The following is a 15527-nucleotide window of genomic DNA, read 5'->3' as shown; positions in this document are numbered from 1 at the left end:
ACTACAAGGCTATGATTGAGGCAGTTATAGAATGCACAAAATGGATACGCCACAATGTTTCGACGAGGAGGCGCTCTGTAGAGGATGAGTCTGCAGTGCTTCCAAATGTTGGAAAAAACTTGGGGCTTAAACCCAATGAGAGCAAAGTGGATTCTATTGGACATTCAGGAAGAGACAGGAAGGACCCTGGCGATTCCGCCACAAAAAGTCACGCTATGCACATAGATGCGTTTTCAACTGGAACGAATACACTGCCAAATAACATGCCACAAAAGGAAAAAGATTTGGTCGTCCCAATGCCTACTCAGATAGGCGAAGGTACACCACAAATCGTGTCTTCTGAGGCAGTTTGTAGCATCAAAACTTCTTTGACTGCTGCTAAAATTTACAGCGATCCAAATGGGACAAAAGCCATGGCACAAAGTGCGGCTGATCCTAAATTTGGAAAATTTGACAAACAAATTGTCATTTGGGATCTTTAAAAGTGCTGCAAAATCGCAGCAGGAAATCGGAATGAATAAACATAAAAAAAACGATTGCAAGAACGCTCCCACAAAATGTCGATACCAAAGACCAGCCGTGAAAAGAGCGCGTACAAATAATGCAAAAAAAATGTATTAGGAATCTATCAACACCTCCACGAACAAACATATTTGTACGCGCTGAGAAAGATACTCAAAAAAATCCAAAAAATAATAATAAATGTTGCTAGTCAAAATATTAAACCATCAAAATGTTCTAAAAGACCAAGAGAAAATTCTGCCGCTGACGAGAAACCATCCTCAGAAGTTTCTATCGAGCCATGTGAATTCTCAACTTACTCAATTGATGATGATGCCTCCATCGCCTCAGTTGGTGATGAACAGCCTCCTCTTGGCCAGATAAATAATCTGTCCACCTAGGCCAAGTGAATCAAGTCGGCCAGTAGCACAACGTGGTGTGCCCCCGAAAAAACAAAGTGGCAAATATGCTTGACTCTCCATTCAATCCAAGAGATAATGAGGGAGGACAGCCCCCTGCAAAGATGATCGACAAAATAAATGATTCCACCATGAAACTAAACCCTAAACAAACTATAGCGCAACGAATGAAACTCAAGAGGCAAACACTGGACTCATGCCAAAAAACAAACAAAAGCAAGGAAATGGGCTATGGAGAATTCAAATTGAAAACATCCTAAGTGAACAGAAATATGTCAACCTGAATAGAGGTAACATACTGAACCTACTACATGGTATTCTAACACTACGCTTAATAAGATCAGATGATGTAGTTATTGTTGAATACATGTCAGAAGATCGCTCTGACTGGATAACCCTACATATTAGATCAAGATTTCTAGCAATGATGATACCAGAAGCAAAAGACGATTTATTGTTCTTTGGATTCGAACTGCAGCTTGGTGAAGACCAAGCACCAGATCAAGAACACTTCCAAAGCGACACATGGACCCAAACGCTAAACAAACAAAGTAGAGAGGAGCTGTGGACTCAGCTTAAAGCTAAACAACCCATGAATACAAATGCTACCCAGAAATCCTCAAGCAACACACGTCAACATCACTACATTCACTAGCATAATGCTGGCAATAAGGAGACCTGCCATGTATTGACGTCATGGAATACTAGAGGATTTGGTCATCTGTTTCAGGAAAAGTGGCAACTATCAGAGCAATCATCTATACTATGTTTGCAAGAAACCTGGCTCCGTGAACCACCTGCCTATGACGGCTACACTGTTCTCCTGAACCCTGCTGGGAAAAACTTGTTTGGCCGTCCGTTTTCTGGGTTGATCACAATGATTAAAAATAGTTGTGAGTGGGAAATCAAATCATCCCTAAATCCTAATATGTTTGTCCAAGCAACTACACTTGAAACTAGTACTTCAAAGACAACGAAAACACATCTGATTTTGTTAATCAACATATATTGGAACCCAGCAATGATCTCAGAGGCAACATTTATTTCATCCGTAACTACCTTGATTGATGATTGCCTAATATCATCCACTGATCCTGAAATCATAATATGTGGTGATTTTAACTACTCGTGGTTTAACAACTCAGTAGCGACTCAGAAAAATGGAATTTCATCACAAACAGACAGAGGTGAACGCTGGGCTAATGAACTATTGCGGAGAGAATGTACGATGCTGAATGGCTGCACAAGTGGAGATATTCCACCAGCTTACACCTGGCAGCGTTGTGAGAGTAAAAAGACCCTAGACTACATCTGGGCCTCAAGAAACTTACTGGCTAAAGTTACCTCTCTCTCTGTAACAAAGACGAGCAAAAGTGACCACGATGCAGTGGTTTTGACATGGGTGGGTCCCTTCAAATCGCACCAAGTGAAATACATTGAAAACATCACTATAACCAACAGAGCAAATAGAGTGCGAATGAGCGCAGTCCAGGTGAGCAAAATTACATCCAACTTTCTTAGCACAGCTGCACGAAATACAGATGTCAATTATACTCCCTTGTTGCTGCAATACATGGTGAAAAACAATATCCATAACAGCGATATCATTGTAAAAAGACATCCCTTCAGCTCAATAATTAACAAGTAAAAGAAAGTTCTTCGGATTGACTTAAAACTCTTGAAAAAAATGAAAATGGAGGATTGTTTGACATTGATGAAAAAACATCGACTCAAATACCGAAATTGGTTGAAGTCCTTTAATGCAATTCGAGATCAAGAACAGGCGGAAAAGATGCTACGCCTTATCATTCAAAATGATAGCAGACACATTTGGGAAATCTTAAACACTGGTTCCTTGAAACATGCCTATGCATTGTTAAATGGGGTAAACGGTGCTAAATGGTTCGAACATTTTGCAACAGTCTTTAACGACCAGAGATGTCCAACTACATCTTCGACATCTGGAACTCCATCAAGCTGGAATGTCATCGACTCACAAGAAGATATTGAATGGGTTATTCATAAATTAAAGAACTCCAGGGCAGTATGCCCAGATGGGATTTCAAATGTGATGCTTAAATCAAATAGCACCTTATGGGCATGCTTTATGGTGGCTCTTAAAAAATAACTGCATTGGAGAAGGCCTTGCCTGAGTCATGGTTGAAGGCGATTGTGGTTCCGGTGTTCAAGAAGGGCAATCGGGACGATCCTTCCAACTATCGCCCGATTTCCCTTCTTGATACTATTGGAAAGGTCTTTGCTTTGTTTCTTCAGAGACGTCCGACGCGCTGGGCAGAAGACACAGCAGTGGTGGATGTACATCAGACTGGCTTCACTAAAGATGTGAGAGTAGAGTTAAACTTACTCTTCCTGAATATAATAAAGCTAGATGCCAGGGAGCGAGGCCGAAAAGTTTTCATTGCTTTCATAGACCTGAGTCAGGCCTTTGATAGTATAAACCGGAATCGATTGTGGGCGAAATGAAAATCTTGGAATTGTCCCAGTGAACTGCTGCAACCTTTAATAGCCTTACATTTAAATACTTCAATTTGTGTCCGCTTGAACGCCCAGGGCGAGCTCTCTTGCGGCCTTGCTATTCAAATTATTCATCTCTGACCTACCTGTTGCTTTAAAGGAGCCAAGGTCTTTCCCACCTACAATAAATGGTGATCTATGCTGATGACATTGTGCTCCTAGATACCACTCAAATTGGGCTTCAAAGACTGCTCACTGCCCTACAAGGATGTTGTGAGACAAATGACTTACAAATTAATATCAAAAAAAGACCATCTCGTTAGGCCAAAAAAGCTCAAAGCGAAATAACAAATTTGCCTGGCGATTAAAAAATGAACCACTTGAACCAGTAAAGAGCATACGCTACTTAGGCATATTGTTTAATACCTCAATACGCGAATGGGAGTGGACACAAGATCTATTCGCCCATATGCAGACATTTGCTATGCAAGGAGCAAAACTTCATGCTACCTTCGGTAAATTCACCCTCTGCCCAGTTTTGACTTTTTATCGCCATAAAGTGGTTCCCGCGGTTTCACTTGGGAGCGAAGCAGGCTAGAATATCTCTTGTGATATCTGGTCAAAGCTGGAGGGAAAATTCTGGCGCAAGATATTGAGATTGCCACAAAATGTATCAATAACAGCAACTCGATATGAATTGGGTATTGAGTCACTTTATGGTACTGTCTTCTGGAAAGCCATAACGACATTTCGCAAAATCCAACTGTGTTATGACTTGATGGTCGTGAAGATAATGGGGCCTCTGTCCACAAGTTCCACTCGGAAAGGTACAAATAACTTCCTGAGCGATCCTTGAGGCCACAGGTATTTGAGTGCCGAAGAACACCAGGAACACCGGTGACCCCTCGACCGCTGTAAAGCAAGCAATGGGTCAGTATAATGACAAACAATTCACTGAATAGCAAGGTAACAAATATCAAGGGGCTTACCAAGGTACAAAGGAGTCTGGAGACAGAAAGAGCACAGATGAAATGGAGGTGTTCCGTGTAGCTGCAGTGTGGAGCAAGCGGCAGCGGGTAGGCGCAGTACTGGAAGATTGATGCAGAATTTGGCACTGCAAAACCTGTATAGCGAGGGCACTTCGAAAGGTAACAGAAGAGGAAATCCGAAAACAGTGCGTTAAGAGTTCCAAGGTCAAAAGCCAGCCAAGTTCGTTGAAACCAGGGGTAATCCAAAGGAATCCAAAACACAGTCCAAAATGTCCTGAAACAGCGGAGCAAAACAGTATCCGAGGGCTTGACAGGGAAATCCAAGAAGAGCAGTCCGTAGTCCAGAATCGAGATGTGGAGACAGGAAGATGCCAAACGGTGCCTGATTGGGTCAGCTGTGAAGCACTGAATGAGCGTTCCCTCTCCAGTTTTGAAGAGGCCTAGGAGTGTCACATGACCCCATCACGTGACCGATGATGTAGCACGTTTTCTTGTCACATGACCCAAGTTGTCAAAACGCTGCCGGGTCTTCCTGGGGGCGTGTTGAAGCAAAGAAAAAAAGCCAGCGTCTCCGTCGACTGTCTCCAAGACGCCAGGGCAGCTGCCAACGTTGCAATGAAATAACGGGTGAGTATGACCATAGCCCGTTGGATGCCTTTGTGTGTTCTTGTTGTATAGCATGGTCCGCCGCTGCCATGCTGCTTGAGATAGTGAGGACATGAGGTTAGAAGGGGAAGGCAGATCAGGACCTGAGATGGAGGGTTTAGTGGCTGCACGGGCATTCGTGCGCGTGAGGAGACCAGTGGATGGTGTAACAAACTGTTTCCTGGGGCTCATTCGTATGACATACGGAAGATAAAGTCGAAGCATCCATCAGCCGACCTGCTAAACATCTGGTCTGCAAAATTGTTTATCATCATGGAAGACGCAGGCGTGTCATGGGAGTCGATTTCAACAAGACCACAAATTGCAAAAAACAAACTGCGTCAAAGGAATTGGATCCTGAACGACGAAAAACGAAAAAAACTAGTATCAACACTTGATTTTGGAACTGCCTTGCATAAACTTGATGAGATCCCAAAAGATTTGGACAAGTTTCCTTCTCGGTATCATCGGGACAAGTTCTTGCGTTTACGTCTAAATTTGTACAAGACCAAAGAGATGCAAATGTTAAAGCGAGATCTGCTAACTTTTGATAATCATTGTCGGTACTGTAAGAACTCTGTAGAATCGGTTAAATATCTAATGATTGAATGTACCATGATTTCATCACAACATTCTTCGCATCTCTAAGTTCGCGCCACAGAATGATAACATGGTAGAGTGGTGGGCGTATTTGATTTCAGGCACTAACGCTCGGTTGACTTGTGCCGCAATCAAATTTTATGGATGCTTTGTCACTTGGAAATTAACAGGAAAAATGATAGCTCTGGAAAGGAATCAAGGGTTAAGGTAATTGATGATTGTAATGTAAAGTTTGTCTCTCTGTATCAAACTAAAAGTTACAAATAAAAAAAATAAAAAAATGGAGAGCGAAACTAAATCTACGGACATGGGCACAGTTTCAGGACCATGTCTTCTCAGTCACTACAACCATGGTTCCCACTAAGAAGACTTCAATTCTAAGAGCCACTAGGGGCCCTTAAAAAAGCACCTGCGTATCAATTGCCTTGAATTGTCTGGAATAGAGGGCCCATCGTTATCATTGGTCTAGCTTTCAATGTTGCTCTATGAAGGTATTTTGAGCAGCCACGTTGGCATACTGAAAAGGACCATCCCAGGAATATTTCTTCAGAATTCCCAATAGTTGGGGATTTCCAAGAAGGCTTTGTAACTTCTAGAGCTCCTCGTTTTGGTTTTCCTGCTACCGTACAGTCTAGAGCCCGATGGATAGTCTCCTTCATTTAATTGTTTCCAGAAACCCAACTAAGAACTCCCTGACAGGCATATAGGGTCCACTCTGTTATGAAATCTAGCAATCCTCTTCATGGAAGTCCGTTCATGCTTTGCCATGCACCACTGCCTAGACTCTGATTGCGGAACAAACACTAACATAGTCCATGTTCCACTGAGACATGTATTTAAATAGGTTGATTGTTTTAGGCTTTCTGTTTCCTTTCTCTTAAGTCTTTCCCTTCCTCCCGGTCTGCTAGGATGGGTTGGCTATTCCATTTCTTATTTTTTAGCATTAAAAAAATCCTAAGATTGACGGTGGCAATAAAGTCTGCTGAAAGGATTAGTGAAATCACCAAATTCCCTACTGATGAACATGTGGCAACAGTTTAGTTTTAGAACTTTATATATTTGCTTGACTAATGTGACATGTTCCAATGTTTCCATTGTTATTACTGTATCATCACAAGAGTTCATGCTATTCTCGGTCTGGGTACATATCCTGGCTATCGACAGCAGGAGTAGCAAGCCTCCCCACCATAGTCACTTCCTGCCCTCCCTCCTGTGGCCCTAGCTAATTAGATATTCATTCTGTATCTCGGTTCTCAAGAGGGAGCTTTTAAAGTCTCCCCAAATGTCTTTTGGTCTTCACGTCACTGGCAGCATCGTGATGAACAACTCTTCATTGCTATTTGCCCATTTGACATCCCTCAACTTTTCTTCCAGTGTCGGAGCGGTATGCCCGATCCACTTCAAGATACATCTTTTCACCAACAGCCACCCCAAATTCAGAAAAAACGTATTATGTTCAGGTACACTTCCCCATAGCCCAATCAGACATTCCTTAAGGGTTTAACGCACAGGTGTCTCTGTAATGTCGGACATCTTGTTGCATATTAGTGGTCATAAAATGTGTATATAGCCCGCTTACTCCTTCCCACATCTGGGGCATAGCCCAGTATTGTTGTCAAAAGGTTTTTTGCAGTTTCGCAGGCGTATAGTGTAGTCTGTTTAATATTTTGATTATATCAATGTAAATCTTGTGTTTAGTGAGACCTGACCAGTGGGCTACACATCTTGGTATACTTGTTGTCAGTGATTGCAGTGACACGGTCTAATGCCCATTTATTTCTCACTTTAGCCGATGCATCCGTCATTTGTTCAATAACTCTCTTGTGCAGCGTTTGTTTATTTATATCACGCCTAAGCCCGCAGGCATCAGGGCGCACACATGACATGGACATACATAATTGAATAGTTTGCTAGCTCCAATTCCTACGTGTCAACTCGCTTACTTGAAAATAGTTGTTTTCAGCGCTTTCCTGAAAGCTGTGTAACTGTTCTCTTGTCTCAGCTGCATCAATAGTCTGTTCCATATCTGGGCCGCTTTCACCAGAAATGATCGGCCAAGACCCTTCGATTATTTGTAAAGAGGGCAGACAATCTGCCCCAATGCTTCTGATGTTAAAGAACGGACTGGATTGTAATGGATGATCTGTTCCTTCAAATAGGCAGGTGCCTGCCCGAGTAGACAGCAATGTACCATGGTCATGACTTTGAAGGTGATCCTGTCCTCAGTTTCTAGACAGTAAAGGGCGTTTCTGTCTGCTGTAATGTTTTTCCTTCTGGCTTTTTTCCTTATAATTCTTACAGCGTTCTTCTGAATAGTTTGGCATCACGTAATGCACGCCTTGCTTGTTCCTATCAGCAGGACATTTCCATAGTCTAGCCTAGATAGTATTGTGGCCCTTGCAAGGGTTGCACTGTTTTTTTCATTCAGATAACGTCTGGTGTGTTTTAGAAGTCGCAGGTAATACTGACAGTTTCTGTTCAAGTTGGTAACATGTGATTCTGCACTCAATGATGCTTCTAAGTATATCCCAAGTGTTTTTACTTTTCCAAGAACTTGGATGGCAGAGTCTTTGATCTGAAATGTCTTATATTCCCGACTTAGTTTGGCCCGTGCTTGGTGTGATCTGAAGATCATCAACTCGGTTTTGGTCCCGTTCAAGCACATCCAATTAGCTTTCATCCAGGTCTCGATGGTATTGTATATGGTTGTCACCCTACTGTTATCTATGTCATAACAGCCACTAAGTTCCACCACCAGCTGTGTGTCATCTGCATAGTTCTTTAAGTAGGCTCTGATGTTGTCGAGCACTGTGCATGGACACCTAAGGTATAGGTTAAACAGCAAAGGGGACAAACTAGCCACAGTTTATGGGTATTTAACGAGAGAATGTATCCCCCCAGTGCATTTTTTATCTCTATTCTGACAGAAATCGGACCACCCAACTAATGACCTCTGTTGAGCAGCTACCCATGTGTTCCAATTCTCATTGGAGCTGTTGATGGTCCAACAAATCAAACGCTGCAGATAAGTCCAATAACATCAACATGCCAGCTTTGCCCTTATCCATGATGCCAAGCATGTGGGTGTGGAGGTCCAGCATGGCCGTTTCAGTGCTGTGGGACATTCTAAAGCCTGATTATCGTTTATGAAGAGCGTCACTTGCCTCCACAAAAGTTTGCAGTTGGGATGCGGCCACCTTGTCCAGTATTTTCAACAGGAAATTACAGTTGATGATCAGACAGAGGTTGCATGGATCCTTCTGGTCCAAGCCTGTTTCTTTTTTTACTAAAGGTGTAACTGTCATTGTCTTAATGGCCTCCGGTATATTACCATCTCTGAAGGATGCGTTTGCCATCCTCGTGATCAGACGTGCAAAGATATCCCTGTGTTCTAGGATCATTTTAGGTGGCAGTATGTTCTCAGCGCAGGGCGTGGGTCTCCTAGCTGCCATTAGGGCTCTCATGTCCTCCAGAGTGATGGGGCTGAACTCAAATTCTTTTTCTGTCACCTTCTGTATCTGTGGTGCTAAGGGTGGATTTTGTTGGTCCAACTTAATAACTTGAGTGTAGCTACTATTCTATGACATCCTTATGAGTTAGCTATATATTCTACACATACATTCTCTACTGGTTCCAGGGGGTAAGTCTGCCACTTCTCTTGAACGCTGCCTTTAATCTGAATAGGGCCTCAGGTTCTCATATCATTCAGGGTTTCTTGAGTTGATGTATGTGTATCTGTGCGATTCCTGGAGTTCTAGTCTTGGTATGTATTGAAGGGAGGTATAGGTGACTGTACAGTCCTGACAAAGATCAATCGGAGACCTAAAGGCTCTTCCCAGCCAACTGTGCACCCATTTATTACTTGAAATCCACATGTTTCTATCTTTTAAGCGAGGGCTGAAACTCTGATTGGGCATTCAGGGTTGAAGAACGCATTCAATTGCAGAGGTCGCCTTACCACCTGTGTTTCATGATATGGTATGGCATTTATAACATGCCTGTACACAAGTGTTTCATGGTAACACATTGCTTGTTAGCTTTTCAAAGCATGTGGATCAAGGAGCAATCCAATGGAAAGTAAAATGTTTCCCTATCTGCACCCACATGTCCATGGCGTTAATTGCATTCATAAATTCATACACGGCTGTAGGATGCTGCTGATACCAGCTGATCTAGTCGAATGTTCAGTACCTTGGAACCTAGGGTTCTCTGGATGACGGTTGGGGCAATCAGGATGGCCGCTGTAACTGAGTGGACCTGCCTGTGCCACCTGCCAACCTCAGACACTACCCTTCTGCCCATTGAGGCAAGTAAGTAATCTGTGCACTCTTCATGTTGTAAATCTCATGAAATAGGCTCCACAGGAAGGAGCTTAAGGTCTCCCTACTCAGTGGCTGTAGTATAAAGGACCCAAACAATGTGGTTGGGCTACTAGTTCAAAACTGCTCTCTCTCCTTCTCCCATCTCCCTCCAACAAAGGCATGGTGGGTTTATAAAGGCTCAGGAAAACAACATTAATGTGAGCTAATTTGCATACCACAATGCATTGTCGTGTAGCACTGAACTGGAGGATACTGGGTGGTGGTGTCGCGCGTGCAAGTTCGAGGATATGGCTTATTCCAGATATCAATGTAGGATGTCGTGCATATTTATAAACCAGTGTAGAGCTGTAGTTTGTTGCATGAATGTATTTTCTTCTTGACAGTAGGTGTAATGACTAATAACCTATCATGTTCTTTTATAGGAAAGTCCATTTGGACCATGCACCCAGACCATGTGCCACGTGGCATGATCAAGGCCCAAGCCTTAATCCTCCCTGACCTTGACGGAGATGATGCCAGTGATCTCCTTATGCTGATGGGGGACAGTCAGGTATTTTCTTCATTCATTCTCATTTAAAAGCCGGGCCGCTCACTGCACAAAATAAACCACATTCTGCATGTGGTCTAAAGTGCATGTGAAGAGAAAGAACAGTGTGTGAAACCGTTCTCAAAATGTGTAATATATATGTCCTGATGGTAGTTAAATCAGTAGGTAGCAGGCGCAAAGCATCTTGGTCCTTACGTTGAAATCGCTGTACCTTGAAAAATGTAAAAGCATTGTGTTCCTCACCCTCCATATTTAGGTCCATTTTCTCAAGTGTGTAGGACCGGGTGAGACGCAGAGGGGCAGACGGGTATGATGAAAGGGAGGTTAAAATATTTCAGGAAAAAAGGAGCCTTATGACGTGAGCTTGCTATTGATGGCAGGATAAGGATACAAAAAAGCACAGTACTAGTTGGAGCTCGCCTTGGCCTATGCGAATGCCTATCCCATACACATATTACTGACAGTGAATGAGTTGCCCCTGGTATGTACAGCTAGGGCACTGCCATCTGTAAGTGTGAGTGGCACCCACGAGACTGGAGTACTGGGGAGAGCTAGGCTAGGACCTGTGAGTGTTTGGGACATGGACTGTGAAGCTGGTTAGCTGTTATAGTTACCTGCAGGTCCATTGGAGCTGCATGCTTAGCTCGAAGTCGGTGAACTGCAGAGCTTTGATACCACAGTAATAGGCGCTCAGCTTGGTGCTCGTAAATGTGTAACCCACGAGGTAGTAGCAAAAAGGAGAGCCCACCTAGGTATCTTGGTGTTAACACATCAAGGATTCATGAGCCTGCGCTCACGTAAGCTCAGCTCTGTCTCATCAAATTGAGGGTCCTTGAGGCAGCTTGGTGTTGGTGACCATAAGCCCATCGAGGATGTGGCCCTCATGAGTTACTCATCTTGGTGTTAACATGTAGCATGGGGCTATAAAACAGACACAGCTGCTGTAGAAATGTCAGTTCATTAGGCAGCCCTTTGCCCTTAGTCACATTCCTCAAAGAACTGAAATCAGTTCTGGTTTAAGTGAGTGCTACCAGGTAGGAGGGCATGAGCCCAGTGGACAGACCAGGACATTGACTGCAATCCTTCGGTATCCGTATTCTAGGTGCGCTGCCATGAGTGCCTAGTATAGTCTTAATTAGCTGTCTAACTCTCCACAACTTCAGATACAACTCGCAGGCTACTGCCAAGACGGCGGGGCTGTCTGGAGAATAGGTTTATAGTATTGAACTCAACAGGGAGAGTACAATATGAAATCTGCCCTCACTCTAGGGTGCTGACGGTCACCCATCTTTCACACGGATGGAACAAAGCACCTGTGGGTCTTTGGGAGCTTGTGGTCATAGCAGAGGCCCTCCATACAATGTTTAAAATGGCTGCCTGAACCTTACTTGTATTGCCGTTTCAGCATTCATACACAAACTGTTGCAAGGATTCGGACGGTGTGAAGTTAGTATATATAATAACTCCACAGACAAATGGAAAGGGAGACAGTAGACACTGGCACTGAAATGGGGCCACTGCTTTATTTGCTTTGATGAAATAGTAGCTGCACCCAGAGGGCTTAACAGTTTGGCTTGCACTCAAAGTGTATTCCTCTGCCTGCCGCTACCATTAGCTTTAAACTGGGACTCTCTCCGAATACTCCCTTCCCGCTAGCTATCTATTTCAAGTGCAAAGGATTGTGGCAAGTGATTGTTGATCTCTGGCTATAGGGGAAAGCATTACACAGGCAGCACGGTGTGAAGGCTTATTGTGGGCTTTGTTAGTGTCAGTTGATAACCGCTCTATACAAAACCTACACTTGTTATAAATGTGAAGACCACATCACACCCTGGGGGCCTACTCAGTGTATTTATTTTTGCTGTTTATTTTATTGCAAATTAATTTTTGTATAATATAGTTGTGAATGTGCTGTGATACTCTTCTCATGTAGGCACCATATACAAAAGTGTAATTACTTAATACTGGAATTGGGGGCATTGTAATTGTTCAGACTTGGTGTCCGTCAACATACACCTGGTATATGGTCACAGGCAACACTGGATCTGGGAGGCACAGGGTTTATGTAGGTAGCTGCAGTGGCATGATATTAAGGATTTTGCCCCTCAAACACGGGTCAACAAAAAATATAGGTCACAAGCTGGTCATTTGTGAAGGAGTGGGAAATCGATTCTGATCCCCCACTATTCCAAAACAAAAAGAAAGCCGAGCAAAGGGGACATTGCCCTACCACAGAGAAAATGGAATGGAATTTGTTAAGTCATGACTGCTTGATACACCAGTGAGGGGGGCAATGGGGCCGGATATGGAAGAGATGGGCAAAGTGACGGAGCCAGGAAGCACCCCGGGCCATCAGTAGAAGAGGTACGGTAGACCGGAGTGCCTAACATGGAACGTGTAGTACCCAAAAAAAAAGGGCCAGAGGTAACATGCTCCTGATCCTGTGAGTAAAAGGACTTGAGATGGAAGGAAGGGCAGATTGTTGATGACCCAGGGACAATATGGGTCTTGAAACAGTGAGAAAGGGGCTTTGAGGTTGTCAGTTGAATGGGCTGTGGCTGACAGTGTGGGGGTGAGGCATGGAAGAGGGCGTGTGTTAGGGAGAATTCTCAGAAATGTGCTAATTCCCTCTATTTTAGAGACCCCCAGAAACTTTGCTGGATTTTGAGGACTTCATTTTTTTAACCTGGCGAGAGTTAGGCCCTTTTTCCCACTCCTCTCATGTGTTTTAATGTGATTTTGTACACTGTTTTTCTTTTAGTTGTGGAGTCTGACAAACTCCATAGACATCATCTTTTACATTGTGTCACACAGCACGTTAAGTGCACTGGCACAGGGAGGTCTTTCAGATTTCCCAAAGGTTTAAATACCTTCTCTTGGATAAACGACTTTTTCCCAGGGCAGTAAAGTGAAATTGACATTGACTTTACTTACATTTGTAACTTTCTAGACCCAGCACATACTATCTTACATTAGGGTGCTGGAGGGGTTACTTAGTATCCCCTTTGTCTAGCTTCTCATGTAACATTTTTATGTTACCCTTTCCTCACTGAATGGCTGGTGGCAGTGGATTACTTTTTACCACCATTATGGGGATTTTACAGCGGGCTGCGTTCGCAGCCACGGTAAAGCACCCATGGGTGCCATTTTTGTCAAAATGGCCCTGGTCTTCTTTTTTCGACATTTCTTTGTGGAAAGGTCCTTCTTGAGATTTACCAGGTTTGGTCCCTTTTTTCATTTTGACTTTGGCGGTATTCACGAGTGAAGCCCGCCTCTGGCTCCAGGGTGTCTGGCGGGGGCAGGAAGCAAGGGAGTTGCCCAAAACTCCCTGTGCTTAGTCTCCTAGGAGACAGGAATGCACTCAGGTGATTGGCCGGTTGGCTGTCCGGCAAGGACAGCCACCCTGCTGGATGACTGCCAGCTAGGCTGGAATGAATGGGAACAAGCTGCATAAAGGGCAAGGCTTTTTTGGCTTGGAAGGATGAGTCGACCACTGGATTTAGGAATCCAAAGAAAAACCTGAAGAGGACGCCTGCTGCAACTCCTGGACCATTGGTTTGCCCGGTGAAGCCCTGCTGCTGTGCTAAAACTCCAAATTTGTATCAACAAAGAAGCCCCTGCAAGGACGACTTCTCCCTTTGAGTTGGTGGGACCCATCAACTCCAAAGTAAGCCACCTAGACATCCCCTCGAAGCTGGTTGAGTCTCCACTGCAGTCGCTGCTGGAACCGGATAGCCAGGGAGAGGAACACCAGTTCATGTGTGTTGCTTTTAAACTAGCCAAGAGCTCCAGGAAGATCCTCCGGACTCCCAGAAAGCAAGACTGACCGAGCCTGAGCCCCTTGAACAGATTGCAGGACCCCAGATGCAAGGAAAGCCCACCTCGACAGCCAGGGACTGCAGTGTTGCTATTTGTGGTAGACGCGAGGAGCTGAAACACTGAAGTGCCACATGTTTAAAGATTGCCGTTTGCAAGCGGTGACTGTCTCATTGCAGTGCAGGAGTCCTCAGAAGTCCTCCCTCTTGTCCCCACAACTGAGGCCCAGGAACAGCGAGATCTGCAGAGCTGCACAGGAACAGAAGTCATCTGCTCCACTTTTTCTTCAACCTAAAGGTACTGTAAAGTTTAAGAGAACTCTTGTTGTGTAGCCACTTGTCCTCATTGGAGACTTGCTTGGTTACATCTGTTGAGTTGCTATCAGCTTCTTTACCTCACAAGCCTAATCAGCTTGTGGCCCTACTTTGATTTCTTCTATTCTGCCAAGACTTTTGAAACTTTGTGAAAGACTTTCTACTTACCTGCAAGAAGTGCTTCAGTTCACCTTGACCTTTGCTAACTTAAACATTGGCTGGCCTGGCTCCCTGAATGGCTCTTGTCTCCTCTGTTTAAGTGTTTCTGCCTTCCTTCCAGGAAAGGGTTAACTGACTTTGCATTGGAGGGATTATTGAAAGTACTCAGCTGCTTAAGAATCCTTTTGTGAATACTTTTTTATTCTGATCCCTCTTTTCTTTGACACTCTCCTAAGGAAGTCTGAATGCAAACAGTGATATATTAATGTCCATGGCACCCTAGCAATTGATGTCACCTGAGGGTGTAGTTAGCGTCTGTGAGCCATCCCTAATGGGTATCCGCTGATTCAGAAAACTAAGATTGTGTATTATTTTTTAAGTGTATTTGTGTGTTGCTTAACATTGCTCCCTTCTGAAGAAGGCTTACTATAACTGACTGGTAAATAAATTACTATTGTGAAACCTTGTGTGTAAGAGTTTATTTGAATACTTGTCACTGTGAATCTCTGTGTAACTCCCCTACAGCTCAGATTGACCCCTTTTGAGATAAGTCTGGCTACTCGACCACAGTACCAACCTGTGTAGTACAGACTTATACCAAAGGCTTGGTTCCTATTGCCAGGAGGTCAGGGTTGTTGTAGTGCACCCAAAGGGTACTGCATACAATCATGCCCAACAGCGTGAAGACAGTGTTGGACACCTTCGAAAGTGGGGCTTGGGCAGATTTATTGACTGTGTGA

At 43.9% G+C, this 15527-nt stretch overlaps 1 protein-coding gene across 2 annotated transcripts in view; it reads left to right on the top strand.

The window, feature by feature from the left end:
- FAM234B (family with sequence similarity 234 member B) overlaps positions 1-15527 on the top strand; it is a 393337-nt gene that overhangs the window by 206147 nt on the left and 171663 nt on the right. For both annotated transcript variants that reach the window (XM_069652723.1, XM_069652722.1), the window contains exon 5: positions 10374-10501. In XM_069652723.1, coding sequence (XP_069508824.1) covers positions 10374-10501 — 128 coding nt within the window. The remainder of the gene's footprint in view (positions 1-10373; positions 10502-15527) is intronic.

Source organism: Ambystoma mexicanum, chromosome 3p, assembly GCF_040938575.1.
Source record: "Ambystoma mexicanum isolate Mex_15411 chromosome 3p, UKY_AmexF1_1, whole genome shotgun sequence".
Lineage (NCBI taxonomy): Eukaryota > Metazoa > Chordata > Amphibia > Caudata > Ambystomatidae > Ambystoma > Ambystoma mexicanum.
This window is presented reverse-complemented; position numbering and strand designations above follow the sequence as displayed.